Genomic DNA, 22,024 nt, shown 5'->3' on the forward strand with positions numbered 1-22,024 from the left:
GTTATTAATGTACACAACATACTGTATTATTCTTTTGGTATAGTTCCTACTAGATGGCAATGCTCTAGAATTGCCCTATCCAATATAGTAGTTGCCACATGTGGCTGTTCAAAGTAAAACGAGAAGCTCGTCGTCTCCGTTGCAAAGCTATATGTCAGGTGGCCACTCTTTTGTAAATAGTAACTGTTAGTGTAGAGGGTTTGCAACACTGCAGAAAGTGCTCTCAGACCACACTACTTTAAAGTCACTGGAATAGAAAGAAATATCTTACCAGAGGGCTTTGGAAAAGTTGTGGAAAGAAAGTGGACTTTTTCCACAGAATTTTTAAAACTGCCTGTATCACTTCAGGAGTCCTGGTGGTGTAGTGGTTATACATTGGGCTGCAGCTCACAAGGTCAGGTGTTCAAAACTCTGATGTGGCTTCTTCTTGCATAGTTACAGTCTCAGAAACCCACAGCAGCAATTCTATTTTGTCTGATAGGGTGGCCATGAGGCTTAATGGTGGTGAATTTGGGTTTTGTTAGTTCAAGAACTTTGTTATTTTGTTGACTGCTATACTCTAGTCCCTGACATAAATAAATGCTAAATTAATATTTTTAAGTGAATATAAATAATAGATGGACAGTCAGTATATTTAATCCCAGACAGAAGACAGTTAGAGAGCATAGAGAGGAATGATGGTTTGAGAATAACTTGGAGAAACGGATCTTTTGCATCTCCTTGTAGGCAATGTTAAGACTTGTGAATTTTGTTGTTGGTATGATGGGAAGTGATGGAAAGCTTTGTAGCATGACAGTAACGTGATCTGATCTTGGACTATCCTTTTAACAAACTTAACAAGTTTTTCATGTTCCTAACTCTTGAGTATAGTAAGGAGAGCTTAATAAGTGTTATGCTAGCTTATTATTTAATTTTTAGTGTTAGCACTACCACCATTGTTTTATGTTTGTTTTAATAATTGTTTACTTATAAGCAGGAACTTATAGGCGAGAACTTGTTTTTGTTTTTTCCAGTGAAGGTGGTGTTTTTAAGGCTCATCTCACTTTCCCAAAAGATTATCCCCTTCGGCCTCCTAAAATGAAATTCATTACAGAAATCTGGCACCCAAATGGTAAGTTTATCTAGTTTTCCTTTTATACTTACAAACATGGTGGTCTGTTACTAAAGTTGTAAAGGCCAATAAGAAAAATGTAGCTCTCAGTGAAGTAATTTTAGAATTTTTGTACCCAGGTCATGTAACTAACACTTTATTATCTTATTATAGGTTCTTTTACAAAGGTGGTGTAACAGGGATCATATGGGGTGATGGTGGTGAAGTTTTGTTTATTTACTTAGTTTTTTAGCTCTTTGTGAGACGTAAGGGTGTTCACAAATGGAGAAGAGTTGCTAAATGATTCTCTTTTTTTTTAATTTTGGGGGGGAGGGAGAGAGGGGGAGAGAGAGGGAGGGGGAAAGAGGGAGGAAGGGAGGGAGAGGGAGAGAGAGGGGGAAAGAGGGAGGGAGAGGGGGAGAATGGGAGCTGCTAAATGATTCTCAGCATCAGTGCAGCTTCTATAATTGAGATCATTTCTAAGGTATTAGCTGACTCTGGATACTCCAAAAAGCATAGAAGTCAGTCAACTAGGATATTTGCCATGTATAAAGGGCTTTCAAACGTTTGTGGAAAAATTCAATGATTTCTCAATTTCATTTTCCCATAATTTTTGGGGAAGCTTCCTCATATTTCCTCATTTTAGTTTTTGTACCATGAGTAACTGTTAACTTTTCATCTGTAGTCTTAGGTGTGGGGAAAAAAGTCTCACTTACCTTTGAAGGTGATTGCTTGGGCAATACTATTGTGTTGAAATGGTGACACTGTCTTTTCCTTCTTTTAACCCGCACACCCATTTCTCCCCTACCACAGTGAGCTACCATTTAAAAGCCACCTCTCGAGGGGAAATACTAACCAAGACGAACCAGCTTTAACATCTATTAATGTAATGAGTCCCTACTGCTTAAAGATCAAAACTCAAGCCAGGAATGCTCATCACTCATAATTCTGGTCTGCAATCATTTTCTAAGAATCATTCCCTGACTCCCTTTTTTGTACTAGTCAAACGTCAGACGAGATAAGCCATGTTCATACGTAGTCTTTCTGAACTTTTGGCCTTGTTTTGTATGATACATCTTGAAAGAATTTCTAGCTATTTTGACTGTAATCAGAGTTGTCTTTTTGGCTACTGTACTAGTCTACATTCTGCTATTTGTTTTCAGGGTTTTTTATTGTGGAAGAGAAACCCACTTATCTTAAGCAGAAGTCAGTGAGAGAATAGTAGTAAATGAATGAATGGATGAATGAATATATTTTCAAAGGTTATCAGAAGGTTAGACCCCACAAGCTTAAAAAATAAAGTCCCTCATGAGACACTGACAAATGGAAACCACTTGAGAACCAAGAAAGCCACCATATTTCATAGTATGTAAGACAACAATGATCATAAAAGATGATTTTCTTTGTACTTGTAAGATGGGGAAAGCTCTTTTTTTAAAATTTTATTTTATTATTATTTTTTAACAATTTATTGGGGCTCATACAATTCTTATCACAGTTCATACTTATACATACATCAATTGTATAAAGCACATCTGTACAGTCTTTGCCCTAATCATTTTTTTCTCCTCTTTTCTTTTTTTACATTTTATTAGGGACTCATACAACTCTTATCACCATCTATACATATACATACATCAATTGTATAAAGCACATGCATACATTCCCTGCCCCAATCATTCTCAAGGCATTTGCTCTCCACTTAAGCCCCTTGCATCAGGTCCTCTTTTTTTTTCCCCCTCCCTCCCCTTTCCCCCCTCCCTCATGTGCCCTTGGTAATTTATACCTCGTTATTTTGTCATATCTTGCCCTATCCGGAGTCTCCCTTCCCCCCTTCTCTGCTGTCCTTCTCCCAGGGAAGAGGTCACATGTGGATCCTTGTAATCAGTTCCCCCTTTCCAACCCACTCACCCTCCACTCTCCCAGCATTGTCCCTCACACCCTTGGTCCTGAAGGTATCATCCACCCTGGATTCCCTGTGTCTCCAGCCCTCATATGTACCAGTGTACAGCCTCTGCCCTATCCAGGCCTGCAAGGTAGAATTCGGATCATGGTAGTTGGGTAGTGTTCTTCATCGGTACTACCTCACATCCTAATTAACCCATCTCCTCTCCTAAACCCCTCTATGAGGGGATCTCCATTGGCCGACACTTGGGCCTTGGGTCTCCACTCTGCACTTCCCCCTTCATTTAATATGGTATATATATATATACATATACACATATATACACATACATACACATATCTTTTTTTTTTTTCATGATGCCTTATACCTGGTCCCTTGGCACCTCGTGATCGCACTGGCCGGTGTGCTTCTTCCATGTGGGCTTTTTTGCTTCTGAGCTAGATGGCTGCTTATTCACCTTCAAGCCTTTGGGACCCCAGACACTATCTCTTTTGATAGCCGGGCACCATCAGCTTTCTTCACCACATTTGCTTATGCACCCATTTGTCTTCAGCGACCCTATTATGGAGGTGTGCAGTCAATGATATGATTTTTTGTTCTTTGATGCCTGGTAACTGATCCCTTCGGGACCACTCGATCACACAGGCTGGTGTTCTTCCATGTAGACTTTGTTGCTTCTGAGCTAGATGGCCGCTTGTTTATCTTCAAGCCTTTAAGACCCCAGTCACTATCTCTTTTGATAGCTGGGCCCCATCAGCTTTCTTCACCACATTTACTTGTTCACCCACTTTGGCTCCAGCCATTGTGTCGGGAGAGTGAGCATCATAGAGTTCCAATTTAATAGAAGAAAGTATTCATGCATTGAGGGAGTGTTTGAGTAGAGGCCCAAGGTCCTTCCGCCACCTTAATGCTTAACCTATAAATATAGACACATAGATCTATTTCCCCATCCTCCTATATATATTTGCATGTACATGTCTTTGTCTAGACCTCCATGAATGCCCTTTGACTCCTAGCTCTTGGGGAAAGCTCTTTTTAACGGTTTAACTATAGTAGAACTCATTAACAGTAGCTCTACCTGATCAGTGGATGCTTGAAATTGGTAACCGTAGCCCGTGTTACTTTGCTGTTTTACATCTTTTTCTAGGCAAAGCTCCTTTGAGGTTTAATAGCTTTGTTTATGAAGCATAAATGAGAGAATGGGCATGTATACGAGACTTTCTGTTGAGACACAGGGCAGCACTGGCCTAGATTACATAAGGCGACAACAGATTCAAATGAGTTTTTCCAAAAGTTTGGAGAGACTTCTCTTTCATTTGTTGACAACAAAGAAGAATCAGCAGTTTATTTGAAAGAGGGGGTAATTTGTGAATAAGAGATGCTGAAGGAGGTGATGGGCAAGGGTGGTGAGAATCCGGATGAGGAAGGAGTGAGCCATTTTAAAGCAGGAATGGAGACGCTCGGTGGATAGGCACGCTTTGGAACATCTGCTAGGCACTGCAGGGGGCACTAAGATGATTGAGTGATGACCTCTTCCAATAAGGATGTCACGGGTTATATACAGGAGAATTTGATATTAAAACCCAACATTGAAACTATGATACATAAAAGTCATTTGGGTAGAAAGTGCTTTGGCAGCATAAAAGATAATGTCAAAGTGTGCCTAATATAATTGAATGATGGATTGTTACATGATTTGTAAGAGCCCCCCCAATAATTTTTTAAAAAGGAAAGAGTGTAAAATAGTCATTCTTTAAAAAGGAGCATGATTCTTGAAAGGAAAATTTTGTTATTCTCACCTTTTGACTACCAGATATAACTTTTATTGGAAAGCAAACAGTTTATGATTGTTCACTTGATCGTATGTGTGGTCAGTTGATTTTAGCCATGATTACCAATCCTATTCAATTGGGAAAACTAAACTCACTGCCATCCATTGAATTGATTCCGATACCTTGCCCTACAGGAGAGAGTAGAACTACTTAGGGTTTCCAAGACTGTTAAGCTTTATGGGACTCTCACAAAGGTAACTTACTGAGTTTAAACTTTTGACTGTCTGTAACTGCTCCAGGCTTAATCCCCTGCATCATCATGCTCCATTCAGTGGGGGAAAGGACAGCTTTTAAAATAAGTGACGCTGGGAAAACTGGATAGCCACATACAAAAGAATGAAATTGAACCTTTATCATATTCCATATATAAAACTCAACTCAAAATTATTCCAAGAGCTAAAATTATAATACTCCTAGAAGAAAATATGACTTTCGGTATGACTATTGTTTCTTTAGACGTGACACAAAAAGCATAGGTAGCAGTCGGAAAACAATAGAGGTGAATGTTGTTAAAATGTAAAACGTGTTATCAAAAGTCACTATCTGATACAATTATCAAGAGATAAAAATAGCAAATCATATATTTAATAAAAGGTTAATATTCAGACTAGATAAGAACTGTTATGTCAACATTTACATAAAAATTTACATCATCAACTAAAACACAAAACAACCCATTTAAAAAACAGACAAAAGGCTTGGACATGTATCCTCAAAAGATATACAAAAGTGGCAATAAACACATGATAAAGTGTTGACATTATTAATTAGTAGGAACATGCAAATGAAAAATTTTAAAACCACAAAGTGATTTCACTTCATGCTTTCTAGGGTGGCTGTTATCAAAATAACAAGCGTTAATGAGGAGGTGGAGAAATTGAACCCCTCATCTATGACTTTTGGAAATGTTAAATGATGTGGCCACTATAGATAGAATGCAATCTGGTGGTTCCTGAAGCATAGAAATACCATATGGCCCAGAAATTGTACTCTTTAGTACATACCTGTGTTAGACTGGGTTTTTTTGAGAAGCAAAAGTAGTGGTTTTAGGTATAATTTATTCCTCCTGATGATGTCTTCAAAGCAAAGGAGTAGGACAGTTCTCTGATCCGTAAGTAGATCATAGGAGAATCTACCTGAAAATCTATCACATTTACCCAACAGACTTAAAAGCAGGAACTCAACAGATACCTGTACATTAATGTTTATTGCATCATTATTCATAATAGCTAAGAGTTGGGAACAACCCAAGTGCCCATTAGATGATAAATGGATTTTTTTAAGTACTATATACATTCATAAAACAGAATAATGTTCTGATACATGTTTTAATGCCGAGACTGGAGTCATTTTATTAAGTGAATTAGACTAGGCATGAAAGGAACACAACATTGTATAATTCCACTTCGGTGTCATATCTATAAAAGGCAAATTCATAGAGAAAGCAAGTAGTGTCGAGATTACCAGGGTCTGCAAGTTGGGTATATTAGGCAGTTATTGTTTAGTGCTACAACCTGTTTGTCAGAGTATGGTGGCTTGCATGTTGCTATAGGACTGGAAGCCATGCTAGACAGGTCTTACTGGAACCTCCAGAATAAGACAAATTAGAGAACAAAGCCTGGCTAGCTACGTATGGATTGAGCATTGCCTTACTCGCTTGCTTCTGACACGTCATCAGGAGGGATGGATCATCAGAGGAGGTTATTGAGTTTGATGAAGTACAGGGCTAACAAAAGTGAAGAAAGCCCTCAGCAATATGGGTTGACTCAATAGTCCCAACCATGGATATGCACAAACCTATGATCGCAAGTATGTTGGAAGACTGGGCAACATCTTGTTTTGATGCTTAGCTTCTTTATTATTCATCTATTGATTAATGAGTACAGAATTTGTATGTGTAAGGGGAGGCCATGTCAAAAGGTTTGAAAATATGTAATAGTGATGGCCATAGATCACTGAATGTATTCGCCACCCCTGAGCTATGTACTCAAAATGGTACAAATGGTTAAATTTTATCTTGTATATAATTCATCACAATGAAATACAATTGTAGAATCATAATTACATTGACACACTACTCCACCTTCACTCAAACCAAACACCCTGTGATAGTTGATTCCAACTCATAGTGACCACGTAGAACAACTTAGAACAGTGGGTTTCTGCGACTGTAACTATGGGAGTAGACATGTTTCTCCTGAGGAACAGCTTATGGTTGCAAACTGCTGACTTTGTGGTTAGCAGCCTGCTGCATAACCACTGTGCCAGCCGGGATGACTAGAAGCAAAAGGAAATACTCAGGTATTGTGAGGCTAGGGAAAAATCAGAACCGATATACATAGATGGTAAGAACGTAAGATGGTACACCTGCTTTGGCAAACAACCTGGAAATTCCTGGCGGGGGAGGAAACAAAACAAAAACACAGTGATTCCTGAAGTAGACAATTGCTGGACTGATCCAGGGGAACTGAACAAGCAGATGCCTATCTTTACCCCGAATTATGAGATATAATACAAGAATCTTTAATTGCCAGGAGGTGCTGAGTAAATTTTATATGCTGTATATACTCGTGTATAAACCGAGTTTTCCTGTACATTTTAATGTAGTTTTTGTGGTAATATTAGGTGCCTCAGCTAGTATTCGGATCGGCTTATACTCGAGTGTGTATGGAGTACACACACACACACACACACTAAGAGCATAGTAGGCCAAATAAGTCTGGGAATCTCTGCTGTAGAGACGAGATTGACAAAATGTGGCACTAGCCATTTGTAACTTTTGGTAAATATAAGGAAGGTATCCCAAAACTGATTTTTTTCCCCCAAAGCTATGTATTTACATTTTTGTGTGTGTGTGTAAAATTTTTTTTTGTACAAAACAATCATATCACCTTCAGAGTACTCTCCATTACACTTTACATTTGTCAAATCTGTGATTCCATTCTTGGAAACATTTTTCAAATTCATCTATTTGGAAGGCTGACAGCACCTCTCCCGTTTTTTTTCTTTCTTCACCTCTTCTACATGGTCAAATGGCTGTCCTTTCATGTCCCTCTTCATTCTCAGAAACAAAAAGAAGTCGCATGGAGTGAGGTCAGGTGAGTAAGGTGCGTGGGGCAAGAGAGGCATGTTGTTTTTGCCCCAAAACTGGAGCACTGACTGCCACAATCAGGCCTTTGTCGCACATTGTTACGCTATCTTCTGAACCTCTAAATAGAAAGCTTGATTAACAGTCTGACCTGGTAGAACAAGCTCCAAATGTGTACTATGAGTTGACATTTTTGTCTGTTTCGGAAGTTGATGGATGTCTAGAATAAGGTGTGTCATCAGTTGACATTTCACATGTTTTGAAAGGAGAAAACCACTCTGACACTTGAGATTTTCCCATAGCACTGTCCTTGTAAGCCGTGTTCAACATCAAAACAGTTTCTGTGGTGTTTTTCCCGAGCAGGAAAGAAAATTTCACAGCCACATGCCATTCTTTTGAAACGACCAGCGCACACATGCACAAACACACACACACACACACAATATTTGAGCGAAACTGCTTTTATGTAAAAATTCACTCTGATCAGAGAAAACTGCCATTGGGTGCACTAACTCAGAGTGAGTTGTTTCATGCTCAACTAGTGGGAAAATGCATACTGTGAAAACTCTGCTCTGTCCAGTGCAATTCTAGTTTGTTTGTTTGGGGGGGGGGGGTTAGACCCCTTGTACATGTAGCTCTGTGAAGTAAAATTTAAAGAATAATACTCAGATTGTGGCGATTTCAGTTGTTTGGAAAAATATATTTATGGCTCTTGAATCATTTTTAAATTGTGAGGGACAGGATAGGCCCTTCTGTCTCCAAAGTGTGCTCAACCCCCACTCTAGAGTAATTCTTGTAACAGCTGTACTGTAGAGAGATAAAATTCACATCCCATATAATTCACTCATCTGAAGGATACAATTCGGTGGTATGCTCAGAGAGCAGCTCAGGGTTACGGTGGTTACGGACTGGGCTGCTAACTGCAATACCAGTGATTTGAAACCACCGGCTGGGCCCCAGGAGGAAGCGGAGGCTTTTTACTCTTGGAAATCCACAGGGGTATTCAACCCTGTGAGTTGGAATCGACATGATGGCAGTGAGTTTGATTTTTTTAAAATAAATATGTTCAGAGGGTTGTATAGTTATTATCACAATAAATCCTAGTGTAGGTAATTGCTTTTGAATCATTCTAGTGCCTCTGGCAGGCTCTGTCACCCACATTGGGAAACATTGTTATGAAGATTACCTTGATGTAACTGAGATGATTCAGCCTTGGGTTTGTATTATGAGGATCCTGTGAGTTGGAATGAAATCCACGATAATGGATATGGTTTTAAGGATATACGGCTTCAAAGTTAAGTATCAGTGTAGTTACTGTAATGTGTATCTTCCCTAAAAATTAGGATATTGTCTTAATACTCATGTAAGTACTACATGTATCTTGAATTCTAAATACTGTTTATAGAATGGAGCCTTGTGAGTGTTGTATATGATGGTAAATTTTCAATGGCAATAAGGCATTTTTTGTGTATTTGAGTATATCACTTTGCTTCAAAATAATAATTTTGTCTTTATGGGATTTAAAATTTTAATGAGAAAACTAAAAAACCATTAAATTCAAACTCGATATTTATTAATTTTGTACCATATACTTTCTGTTCTTGAAGTACAAATCCAATAAGGGACATCTATTCACATTTGAGGACTACAAAAATTTCATTATTTCCCAATTCCACTTTTCTATGAACTTAAAAAAAACCCACCCCTGTATATGTACTGAACACTATTTATAAGCTAGGTATAAGTTTTATGCAAATTTTTAAAAGATGCTTATTTTCCCATTGGACTTAATCATGTAAATCCTGTGTATTTGGTAAAAGAGGTTAGCAGATTCCATTTTAGAAAATAACGTTTGTGTATATTTAATGTTTTTTACACAGGTACTGTGGAAACCAGCATTGCCTTTGTAATAGACATTTATGTCTAATACACATTTATGTATAACTAAACTACTGACATTGTAAACAACAGTACTTTTTTTTTTATAATTTTGCAGTTGATAAAAATGGTGATGTGTGCATTTCTATTCTTCATGAACCCGGGGAAGATAAATACGGTTATGAAAAGCCAGAGGAGCGCTGGCTCCCCATCCACACCGTGGAAACCATCATGATTAGCGTCATTTCGATGCTGGCAGACCCCAATGGGGACTCACCTGCTAATGTCGATGCTGCGGTAAGGTGGTCTCGGGCACACATTTTCACACTCAGTCTCTTTAATAAAGCTCAACAGGGACCATAGTATATAGTCTAGGAACGTATATTAAACTTTGTGTGCATGTTCCATTACTCTCTAGACTCGTTCTCAGTTCCTATTCTTTCCTGGTTTGAAAAACACTCAAAGCCTTTGTTAGACTATTATCAAAGCTAGCTGACTAAATTCATCCTTTTTTTTTTCCTCCTTGGGTTGATTCAAACCTACTAGTTCAAAACTTGAATGAGATCTTGTATGTAGAAGAAAGACTATGGCTGTGGGCTTTTTACGTAATAGAACTGAAAACTGAGCCAAGGGAGCAAGAGTGATAACTACTTAGAAGAAAACCCCATGGAAAATTTTGAGAGAGTACGAATGACTATTTGTAACATGATAGCCTAAAGCAGATTCCAGTGGCCTGGAGCTCAGATGTACCTCTACCAATCAACCTTTTACCTCATTCTGACAGGGGTGTCTCTTCGAGGCACTCTACCTTGTTGGGCTACACAGAACTCCCGGCATTGTTTTCCTAGGAAAGTCACAGGGTACAACCAGCTCTGGAAGAGGTGCATGTGGCAAAGTCAGGAACACGCCTTTGAGGAGGAGACACTTCCTCCTTGACTGCAGGTTCTTTCTATCTGCTGTGGTCTGTCCCCACCAAGGCTGCTTACTGCAAAGCCCCTTCCTTCCAGGGCTGTCACTGTCTTCACTGTGCTACACACACCTTCCTTGACTCCCCTCTCTGTTTCACTCTTCTTCCTTTTGCTTTCTGTCTGGCTTTCATGGAAAACCTCTGTGGAGTTGACTGCCTAATACATAAACTTCTCATTTTCAAGCCATGGACTAACCAGTCCGCTATCTAACTGACTGACCTATCCCTTTTTGGTAGGAAGGGACACTACATTTACATGATCCAGTAAAAGGGAGTTAGTTTCTTTTCCTGTAGCCCATAATGATGAACAAGCTAATGCAAGAAAGATCCACGATATCTGATGGTCTTGGTCAGGTGTCCTCAACCCACGGCCCGCGAACCACATGGAGCCCGCAGAGGACATTTATTGGGCCTGCCAGGTGTTTTTGCCCCTCCTTATTTACTTCAAAATAAGATGTGTGCAGTGTACATCGAAATTTATTCATAGTTTTTTTTTTTAACTATAGTCTGGCTATCCAACGGGTCTGAGGGACAGTGAACTGGCCCCCTGTTTAAAAAGATTGAGGACCCTTGGTCTTGGTGTTAAATTACAATATAGGATCTTTCTTTCAAAAGTAACCTACACACATTATTAGCAATTCACCCCTTAAACATCTTTAGCAGATCAGGGTCAGTAATGAGTTTTTGTATGTGTCACAAGGTGCCCACTTATTATGAACCATTGTAGTATCTGGAGTTTTTAGTATAATGTACTTTATAGTGGTTGCTTTGTATCTCTGGGTTGTCTGTAAGCAGACTTTTATAACTCAGGACAGCCTAGATTCAGTGCTGAATGTCACTTGGTGCTTTACTGCTCTTTTAGGTTGTTTAAGGTTATTTACTTTTATATGTTTACAGGGTCTATAAATTACTAATGTCTTATTGTCACTACTAAAATTAGTATTGGGGATTACAAAGAAAATTTGCATAAAATCACTTGATTACTTATGTACACGCAGAAAGAATGGAGGGAAGACCGAAATGGAGAATTCAAAAGGAAAGTTGCCCGCTGTGTAAGGAAAAGCCAAGAGACTGCTTTTGAGTGACATTTATTCAGCAGCTAGTAACTTCACTTATTTCAGGGTGAGTATATTTTAAAACTCAGGTATTATATGTTGCTCTTTGTAAATGTGATATGCTTTGGGAAATGATGTGAAGTGATCATTGGAACTTCTTATCAGTAGCTTGCGGAACCTCAAGGATTTGGTGTTACCTGCTTGCTTGTCTCTTACAGTAGACCTGACTTAGGCATTCCGTGTTAGGATGGTCGCCATGTTGGCCATGTTTTTCTTTTCCCTAGTGGTTCAATTTCAAGCACAAAAGCGCTTCTTGTACTTGTTTCTTCTGGTTTTTAACCTTTGGACCTTCCCTGGTGACCACTGCTGGACACTGATGTGTCTTACACTCTCTCATAGTGTGAATTTTGTGTGATAAGGAATAACTTTGATTCGTTTCCTATTTTTGAGAGAAAGATCCTATATTGTAATTTATCACCAAGACCATCAGATATTGTGGATCTTTCTTGCATTAGCTTGTTCATCATTATGAGCTGTAGGAAAAGAAACTTACTCCCTATTAATATATAATATAACATCAGTTCCCAAGTTTATCTTAGGTCTAGTCTAGCACAGTGCCAAACGTGGAAGGCACTTATTTGACTTGGAGGAGGACATAGAATTGACCACATGTACAACTAGATTATTTGACTTCATTTTGAAAAAAACACCAAAAATCTTAAGTGATTAAAAACAATTAAGAAATGCAACCTGATATATATGAGGATGGGGAAATAGATCTATGTGTCTATATTTATAGGTTTAGTATTAAGGTGGCAGAAGGACCTTGGACCTCTACTCAAGCACTCCCTCACTGCATGAATACTTTCTTCTATTAAATTGGCATTCTATGATGCTCACCCTCCCGACACAACTGCTGAAGCCAAAGCAGGTGAACAAGTAAATGTGGTGATCACGTGGTTCCGAAGAGATCTGTTATCAGGCATCAAAGAACAAAAAAATCATCATTGGCTGCCCACCTCCATGATACGACGCCGAGGACAAACGGGTGCATAGGCAAATGTGGCAAAGAAAGCTGATGGTGCCCGGCTATCAAAAGAGATAGTGTCTGGGGTCTTAAAGGCTTGAAGTTGAACAAGCAGCCATCTAGCTCAGAAGCAACAAAGCCCACATGGAAGAAGCACACCAGCCTGTGCGATCACGAGGTGTCAAAGGGATCACGTATAAGGCATCATCATCCAAAAAAAAAAAAATCTTACCATAGTGAATGAAGGGGGAAGTACAGAGTGGAGACCCAAGGCCCAAGTGTCGGCCACTGGAGATCCCCTCACATGGGGCCTAGGGGAGGAGATGAGTCAGGGTGCGATGTAGCACCGATAAAGAATACAGCTTTCCCCAGATCCTAAATGCTTCCTCCCCCCAACTACCATCATCCGAATTCTACCTTGCAAGTCTGGATAGAGCAGAGGTGGTGCCCTGGTGCATATAGGAGATGGAGGCACAGGGAATCCAGGGTGGATGATACCTTCAGGACCAGGGGTGTGAGGGGCGATACTGAGAGAGTAGAGGGTGAGTGGGTTGGAAAGGGGGAACTGATTACAAGGATCTACATGTGACTTCCTCCCTGGGGGATGGACAACAGAAAAGTGGGTGAAGGGAGATGCCAGATAGGGCAAGATATGACAAAATAATAATATATAAATTATCAAGGGCTCATGAGGGAGGGGGGAGCGGAGAGGGAGGGGGAAAAAAGAGGACCTAATGCAAAGGGCTTAAGTGGAGAGCAAATGCTTTGAAAATGATTAGGGCAAAGAATGTACAGATGTGCTTTATACAATTGATGTATGTATATGTATGGATTGTGATAAGAGTTGTATGAGCCCCTAATAAAATGTTTTAAAAAAAAGAAATGCAACCTGTTTTGTCAAGCTGCTGTACCTACTACCTACTACCTCATTGAAGAGAGAGACCATTATTACACCTTTGATAGCCTCTGTATTCAAATACCCTCCTCTTTGATCTGCTTCTCATCTTCCCTAGTCTGTTTTATCATTCTTTTTCATCATACTTTTACCAATCGCTCATTCCTAAACAATAAATTACTAATTTCTAAACTGTATATATGGGGAATTTTAATGAATGCATTCTTTTGTGACTTTATTGCTGTTTTTTTCTTGAAATTGGTCCTTATTGTTATATGTGCATATATATCTTTCCACGTTTATATTTCATTTTAAATAAATTATCTGTCTACTTTTGCTTCTCATTGCAGTTGTTTTTCAAGTTGCAGCAAACATTGCCTTTTCTTTTGTTTTATTTAGATGTGCATACACCCTCTAGTCTTCTTAACCAGTTCTAACCCCAGCAATTTTCCCCACTGCACGTGTTTTTCTCTGCTGAGTTCAGTAATTTATTGCAGTGGCCACATAGACTCACAGACCATACTCACAATTACAGGATTTCTTACCGAAGTTACAATTTAGGATCGGAGATGCTCAGGAGAGACTACAATTGTTCCAGGCAGGAGGGCCTCTTCTCATCTGTGCCCACAGGCACAGGCCGCTCAGCCATGCAGTCCCTTGACCAGCAAATGCCCAAAGGGAAACCCATCTGCCCTAAGCCTCAGCACACTTTGCTTCCCCAGTCAGGACCTGGAAGTACTGCACTGCGCAAGTGGGCCTCCTCCCTGCAGGTGCTCAGCTTTTCTCCAACTGTGGGCCAGGAATCCCAGCCCACCAGCTTGTGCTCTGGCTTTTATTTCTGCTTGCAATTCCTCTGGTCACAGTTCCTCATGGCTCACTGCTGGGTGGAGTAGGTTCCAGTTCTTTAGAGTACAAAGAATGCAAATGTGGGTGTAGTAATATTTACCTTTGTAGCCTTTACTCCCGCTGTCTTCCTGCACCTTGGCATGTTGTGCTGACCTCCCTTACTGTGTACTGCCTTCCTTTCACCATGTTACTACTTTTTTGCTCTCTAGTCTATGATTTTCTTTTCCTTCTCATTATCTTTTGTAAATCTCCTTTCATCGAATTTTATTTATCTGGATTAATTTCTTTTATGTTTAGAACTAATTCCCTTTTAGGAACAACAAAAAAGTGAAAAGTAAAAACTTTTTGAAGCTAATTTTATGCATAACTAGCTGTGACTTATGTATAAACTATACTTTATAAATTTAGACAATACCCGGTTTTTATTGTTTACCTTGATATAGTATATTAGAAAGGAATTAAATAATACCAGCAAAGTCTCTGGGTTCTAGTGGCACAGTGGTGAAGTGCTTGACTGCTAACCACTAGATGCTCCCGGAGAGAGGGGAGGGAAGTCTGCAGCCTTGAGGACCGCGCGGTTTGGCACTACTCTACCCCACAGTGGAAATCGGCAATCATAGGCAGTAGAGCGGTGGTTCTCAACCTTCCTCACGCCGCGGCCTTTCATACAGTCCCTCATGTGGTGGTGAGCCCCCCAACCTGAAAATTATTTTCATTGCTACTTCATCACTGTCGTTTTGCTACTGTTATGGATCAGGCGACCCCTGTGAAAGTGTCCTTCGACCACCACCACCACCCCAAAGGGGTCGCGTCACGATCCACAGGTTGAGAACTGCTGTAGTAGAGGGTCACAAATTTTGGGGGGAATTGTATATTATCAGCTTTACTAGGGTCTAGAGAGTTAATTGACATATACATATATTGAAAATCTACTTATGAAGATTAAAATCTTGCCTGTGTCAAGTCAGTATACAAAAACCAAGATAAAACCTCTTGTCCTCGAGTCAGCTCCCATAGTTTTTCAGAATCTATAAAATCTACTGCGAAGACACCCTCCCCTCTAGCTTGTGGAGCAGTTGGTGGTTTTGCATTGTGGATCAGCCCCACACCTGATCCACAGTGCCATCAGGGCTCCTTGCAGGGAGCTTTTGCCCTCCTCTCCGAAATGTTGGCTCATGGTACCTCACTGGGTAAAATAGATAATGGCAAAACAATCTACCATATTACTACGATGACATCAAATGAATAACTTATACTTAAGGAAGCAGTAATTAGAAATTTTGACTAATTGAGATTAGCGCTATTCTCACCTTAAGGGCTCAAGTAGACAGCAAATGTTTTGAGCGTAATGAGCCCCCAATAAAATTATCTATTTTTTAAAAGGTTAAAAGTACTACAGATAATTCCTTCATGAGTTGTAAGAACAGCTTTGCACTATCGTGAAAATGGGTGACAGCTGATGTTCGTGATAGAAAACAGTCTTCAATGAAATTAAGCATACACTCATTTTATTGAGTGATTAATTTTTGTTACCCCATCTAGCTTATTTATTAGGTTACTATTGAGCTCAGACTTAGATATATAAAAAGTATAGTACTTTAAACTGTGTGCTTCATTAATAAAAACTGAAGAAAGGAATTTCTATTTTATCAGATTGAAAGCAATAACTCTGGCCTAGCCATTCAGGTTGCAGTATAGCACCAACAAACATACAACTTTCCCTAGTTTTTTAATGCTTCCCCCTGCCCGGTCATAACCCCAATTCTATCTTACTTACAAATCTGGTAGATCAGAGCCTGTAAACTGTTACAGACAGAGCTTGCAACACAAGGAATCCAGGCACAGATAAACTCCCCCAGGACCAATAATGATAGTAGTGATACCAGGAGGGGAAGGGGAAGGTGGGGACAAAGGAGGAACCAATCACAATGATTGACATATAACACCCCTCCCTAGGGGGACAGACAACAGAAAAGTGGGTGAAGGGAGACAGTGGTCGGTGTAAAACATGAAAAAAAACAATAATTTATAAATCATCCAGGGATCATCAGAGAGTGGGGGGAAATGAGCTGATACCAAGGACTCAAGTAGAAAAATGTTTTGAAAATGATGATGGCCACATATGTACAAATGTAACGTGACACAATGGATGAATGTATGGATTGTGATAAGAGCTGTACGAGCCTCCAATAAAATGATTTTAAAAAATAACTAAAATGGGTTCATGCTTTCATTCATCTGCATGATGCATAGAACATGGTATTCTATGGTCAGTTTATTAACTATTTGAATGAAATAGTTAATCTTTTTTAAAAGTTGCCTGCATTCATAATATTTTTATATTTATGTACTTAAGTGTTAAATTATACTATGGACTAACTATTCTGTTGCTGTGTATCAATTTTATCCATTCTAGCCTTATTAGCCTTGCTCTAGAGCAGTGTTTCTCAACCTGTAGGTTGTGACCCCTTGGGGGGTGTCAAACGACCCTTCACGGGGGTCGCCCAATTCATTAGAGTTGCAAAATTACAGTTATGAAGCAGCAACGAAAATAATGTTCTGGTCGGGGGTCATCACAGCATGAATAACTGTATGAAAGGGTCACGGCACGGGAAGGCTGAGAACCAGTGCTCTAGAGAAAAGGCGTCTTGGTGGCATCGTGGTTATGCGTTGGACTGCTTCCTGCAAGCTCAGCAGCTTGAACACTAAACCACCAGCCTCTCTGAGGCCGAAAGACTGTAAAGAGTTACATACAGTCATGGAAACTCACCAGGACAGTTTTACCCTGTCCTATAGGGTCACTATAAATTGACATCGGCTTCATGGCAGTGAGTTTGATGAGAGAAAAGACAAATGTGTTTTCCTATACAGTATTGAGACTTGTTCTCTCTATTTAGAATACATTTTATTCAACATGAGGGAAAATAGATTTTTCTGTGTCTGCTGCAAGAGCTGATGCTATTCACAGCCGGGCCCTCACTGTGAAAGGCTAGGTTGCCTGGTCTGGTTTTAGGCGTTTAATAACCTTCAGCCGTCAGTCATCTCTTGGGGGTTTTTCTGCAACATCACTCTTTGGTAAACCTGAATTTTCTCACAGTTAGTATAATAAGGGAATGCTTACTGAATGCCCAAACTCTATACCCAGTTGTCCTTAAGCCCTGGGGATTAATTGGCCAGGGATTAATTTAGGTGTGATGTTGTCTGTGGAAAAACATTCAAGTAACATTACCTAAATGCTGGCAATACTCTTTCATAACAATGTGTCTGCAGAATTTTCTAAGAGACCATGCACAAGTCTGCCTCGGTGTGTGTAAGTGGTGGGTCCCAGTTTGGGTATGGTGGCATAGGCAGGTGCAGTGCTTTGCTTGTGCGTTTACATTCACCGAGGACCCGGAGAGGTCTAGCCCTTTTGTAATGAGGTTTTGTAGTAATAGTCCTATTTCTGTGTCCTACCCTGGCAAGATTCTATTTGGGTGATTAAGATTGGTAAATTGACTGAGCTTTAAAAAACACAAACGTTAACGTCTCAGGTGTGGGTTGTATGTTTGTTATAACTCTTAAGTGTGCTGGGCAGCTTTGTCGGGAAGTAAGAATTATCCCTCTTGAATACCCCGGCACATTTTGTGTTCTCTGTGCTTGGCAGTGGGTGTAGTTCTGAGTGTCTTGAAACACTTGACATACAGCTATCACGGGTGCTCTCCTCTCCCACCCCCAAATCAAACACAAAGCACACACCAGTATAACAGAGGCTTTGGAAATCCTACTTGTGAAGTGAGACTTTACTGATCACACAAACAAGAATATTTGTCTGTTTTTTCTAACCTTTGAAACTGTAACGGCTGCTCCTTACTGGTTGTACAACCTTATTTCCCTTATCTCTGTGAAGCAGGAGAACAAGGGGAACGCCTTCACGTGGCTGTTGTCAGCATCAGATACGTTTGTAGCACAGGCAGTGTATTGCTTGCACTCAGTATGATGGTGCTAGTTTTTATTGAGGTAGGATTTTTTACTTTCAACCTCATTAAAGACATGGGGACAGAGATTCATTTGTGGAAGGCTCCATGGATAAAATGGTTTTAACTTGAATCTAGAGTATTGTATAGACTAAAGAAGTTTGGCCATCTTATTTCTAAGTTTCAAATTGAGTAAAGAATTCGTAATTCACTATTTGTTTGTCTGAACTGATTGTGTAATGTGTCTTTTTTGTTGTAGGTCTCCAATTGAGAAACACGGCACTGTTTCCCCTGCACTCTACCCACCTATTGCTGGACTTCTGTTGTAACATGTTGGCAAACACTGGCTGGAACTGGGCTGCAATAAAACATTGCCAGTTATCAATGCTGCCAAGAGCCTAACCAGTGCCAACTTACAGATGATGACGCATTTTGAATTCGAATGGACTGTTTTACCCTTCAGGAAGAACTGTAAAGATGTGTACATAGCACAACTTGATCCGGATAATATATATACTGTCCATGGACATCCATAAATACACCTTGTACCAAATAATGCTTTCTTGTAGTAGAATAAGAATCGTGTATATTCTTAAAAGATTTTAGCAGGGTTTCTTTCCCTATTCATCGTTTCTTATCAGTTTTAAGACTCCTTAAAGCATGGCAGATGAAAAGCAATTAGGATTTGAAAGTTTCCATTTAATTTCCTTTTAAACCACCGAGGCTTCATTAACCCTTTCACTCCTTCACTCCACTGTTGCATCTTCTTTGTTTGGGCGCAGTCCTCTCTGCTGCCATCCCTCTGTCTTCTCATACCATTTCCTTCAGACGCGGAAACACGTGATGAGCCCCTCCTTGATTTTTTAATGACGACTTCAGAGAAGTGGTCATCACTAGGTGCTTTGTCCTTTTTGTACTCTAGTCGCACCCATCTCTCCGACTGGATGTAGCAATAACCTTTTTGGCTGTTGAGAGCTCTTGAACCCAGTCATGATCCTCGAGAACTAAAGAGTTGGTTCTGAATTCAAGTTAACTGAAATTTACCCTAAACAATTCAGAATTCTGAATTCCACCCCGTCTTCTCCGACCCCCCCCTCCCCCGTTGCCTAATGTGAAGGTTGGATAAATAAAGCATGCACAGCTATTGGCTTTCCACTTGACGTCTGGGTCTGCTATCACAAATGCTGTTTACCCTCCAGCCCAACTACTTCCCTGGCCCTTTATCCTTCTTTGCCTCTATTCTCCACTGCAGATTTCCCCCTCACCTATTGTACAAAGAAATTGCGATGTATATTTTCATGTAATTTGATTTTGGAATTCTGTCACCTTATGTAGTGAGTTCTTCCAAAATACAATTTTTTTTCCAATAATTGTCAAGTTGTTGGCTTTTCTTGTATTGAATGAAGGTTATAATACTGAATGCCAGAGAAGCGCAGTTTAGAAAAATCTCAGGTTGATTCCTTATGCAAACAAACATAATACTTGAAAATCACCTGGTCATGGCAGTCTTTGTATTGGGTCCTAGATGAATTCTTAGGCGAATCTGAAAGCTTTACAGAATGGAATGCTTTGATATTCTGTCACCAATATAGCGCACTTGGAGTTGGTGAATGTTTGAGCATAAGTATATTCCATAGCCTATAGTTTTCTAAAATGACTTAGATATTGGTAAAGTGAACATGTGCAGTATTCAAGGAAGGTTTGCAGGTTTTTCTGTGTTTGTTGTGAGGTTGGGTATGGGGAGTAGTCTTTGGCATAGAGCGTGAGGGAATACCAGACAGGCATAGTGTGTCATTATGAGAAACAGTGCATCTCAGTGGGGTCAGAGAACTGCTGAGGTACATGAGAGAAAAGAGATTGCTACTAGCAGCCCAGGCCTCCACAAACTTCGCATGCTCTTGCTTCAGCAGAAGTAAAACGGTTGAAAATGTAGTCACACTAGTGAGTGATTTTTCTAAATCCCTCTCTGTTCTCACCTCAGAAGCATTGATGAAAACCCAGAAATGTGTAGTGACTAAAGGTAAAAATGGGTAGGGTTGAGTCACTGGAGCCCTGTTTTCTTCAAGAACTGAGTTAAAAAAAAATATCCCCCCCCCCCAAGACGAAAAAATGATTGCCCAAAGTGCCAGCACTGCATACCCACCTGGGACTTGGGACACCATCCCTCTTGCTCTTAAGTCAGAAGTCGGTCACATGGTGGTTGCTGGTGGCAAAGTGGGAGTCTGAATTTTGCTCCTCTCGCCATAATTGGATTTGGCCCTTCAGGGAGTAGCAAATAGCCTAGTAACTCAGGGACAACTGTTATTGAACTTCAAGTGCCACTTTAATGCAATTACTTTGGTTTAACCATGTGTTTTCTTCTTTAAAGGCTAGATCTAGGGAGTGGGAAGAGAGCCACAAGTTGGGTGCACCTCTCTTTCCACCTGTTGCCCCAACTGTCCTCCCTGCTGACACACAAGCCTAGAGTGATGTCAGGGTTTCTTTTCCTCTGTGAGAGATGTCATCTGTGCCTTTCTCAGTGTTCAGTCGGCTGTGTGAATTTGAATGCCTCTATATTTGATGTTAAACCGCACTCGGGTGACACTGACCCAGGTGGCTTTTACCCCACCCGTACCTCATGATCAGTGTGAGGTGATTACTCTCTGCTTAGGAAAAGTGTCCCCCACCCTCCCACCCTTAGCCCCCTACCTGGTGTCATTGATCAACAACATCTCTATATTTTTGTGGATAGTAGGACTGCAGACAGAGTCTCTTAAATTTACTCCCATGTTCTTAAAAAATTCAAAGGTTTCAGCCTGTGCTCATATTGGGTGGATGATCTCAATGACTTTCTGGTCTCTCGTGAGTTTAAAATCCAGGAGGATTTTCCATGCCATTATAAGATAATATCTTTGTTAGGTTATTCCACTAAGTCTGTGATCCCTTGGGGGGTCATATTAATGGCCCTTATTCTCAGTTGCGAACTTTGGTCTTACATATGCTCACCCCTACAAATCTGCCCGCGCAGGGTTGAGGTGCCTGTGTATCTTCGCCTGCCTGGTCCCCAGTTGGTGGGATTACCTTTTTTTTTGTACTGCCACTTCTCAGCATCTTTGAAATTTGACATAATATTGCTTCGTTCTAGGTTTTTTTTTTTTAGTTCTGTAATTCGTTGATTGTATTTAACTGTGAGTTCTGTTGTGATGTTTACTGTATTGTAAAGCACCTCAATCATGTGATGGGTGCTCTATAAATCAATAAATGATGACTTAGAGGCTGTATCATGAGCTATTTTGGTTTTAGGATGCAGGTCTCAAAAGCAAGTTGGGGGATTTTTTGTCTATATGTGAACAGAACAGCACATGATGCCCCAGGACCCACAGGGCAACCTTGATAAAGAACTTTTAAACATTGAAAGGAGTGGGAAGGTCACCGACTTCCATTGGAGTCACAGCAGCATTTTAAAATGTCCAGTGTGGGACCAAGCGCCACTCTATACAGTTTGTTC

General features: G+C 40.1%; 1 protein-coding gene across 2 annotated transcripts in view; it reads left to right on the forward strand.

The window, feature by feature from the left end:
* UBE2G1 (ubiquitin conjugating enzyme E2 G1) overlaps nt 1–21,795 on the forward strand; it is a 102,414-nt gene extending 80,619 nt beyond the window's left edge. Inside the window, exons 3-6 of one of the 2 annotated variants that reach the window (XM_075561162.1) lie at nt 1,014–1,111; nt 9,913–10,091; nt 11,760–11,883; nt 18,797–21,795. In XM_075561162.1, the coding sequence (XP_075417277.1) occupies nt 1,014–1,111; nt 9,913–10,091; nt 11,760–11,846 (364 nt within the window). In that variant the 3' untranslated portion in view covers nt 11,847–11,883; nt 18,797–21,795. The remainder of the gene's footprint in view (nt 1–1,013; nt 1,112–9,912; nt 10,092–11,759; nt 11,884–18,796) is intronic. The other variant, XM_075561164.1, reaches the window with a different exon arrangement.
* The last annotated feature ends 229 nt before the right edge of the window (nt 21,796–22,024 follow it).

This window comes from Tenrec ecaudatus, chromosome 10 (assembly GCF_050624435.1).
Source record: "Tenrec ecaudatus isolate mTenEca1 chromosome 10, mTenEca1.hap1, whole genome shotgun sequence".
In the NCBI taxonomy this organism is placed as follows: Eukaryota; Metazoa; Chordata; class Mammalia; order Afrosoricida; family Tenrecidae; genus Tenrec; species Tenrec ecaudatus.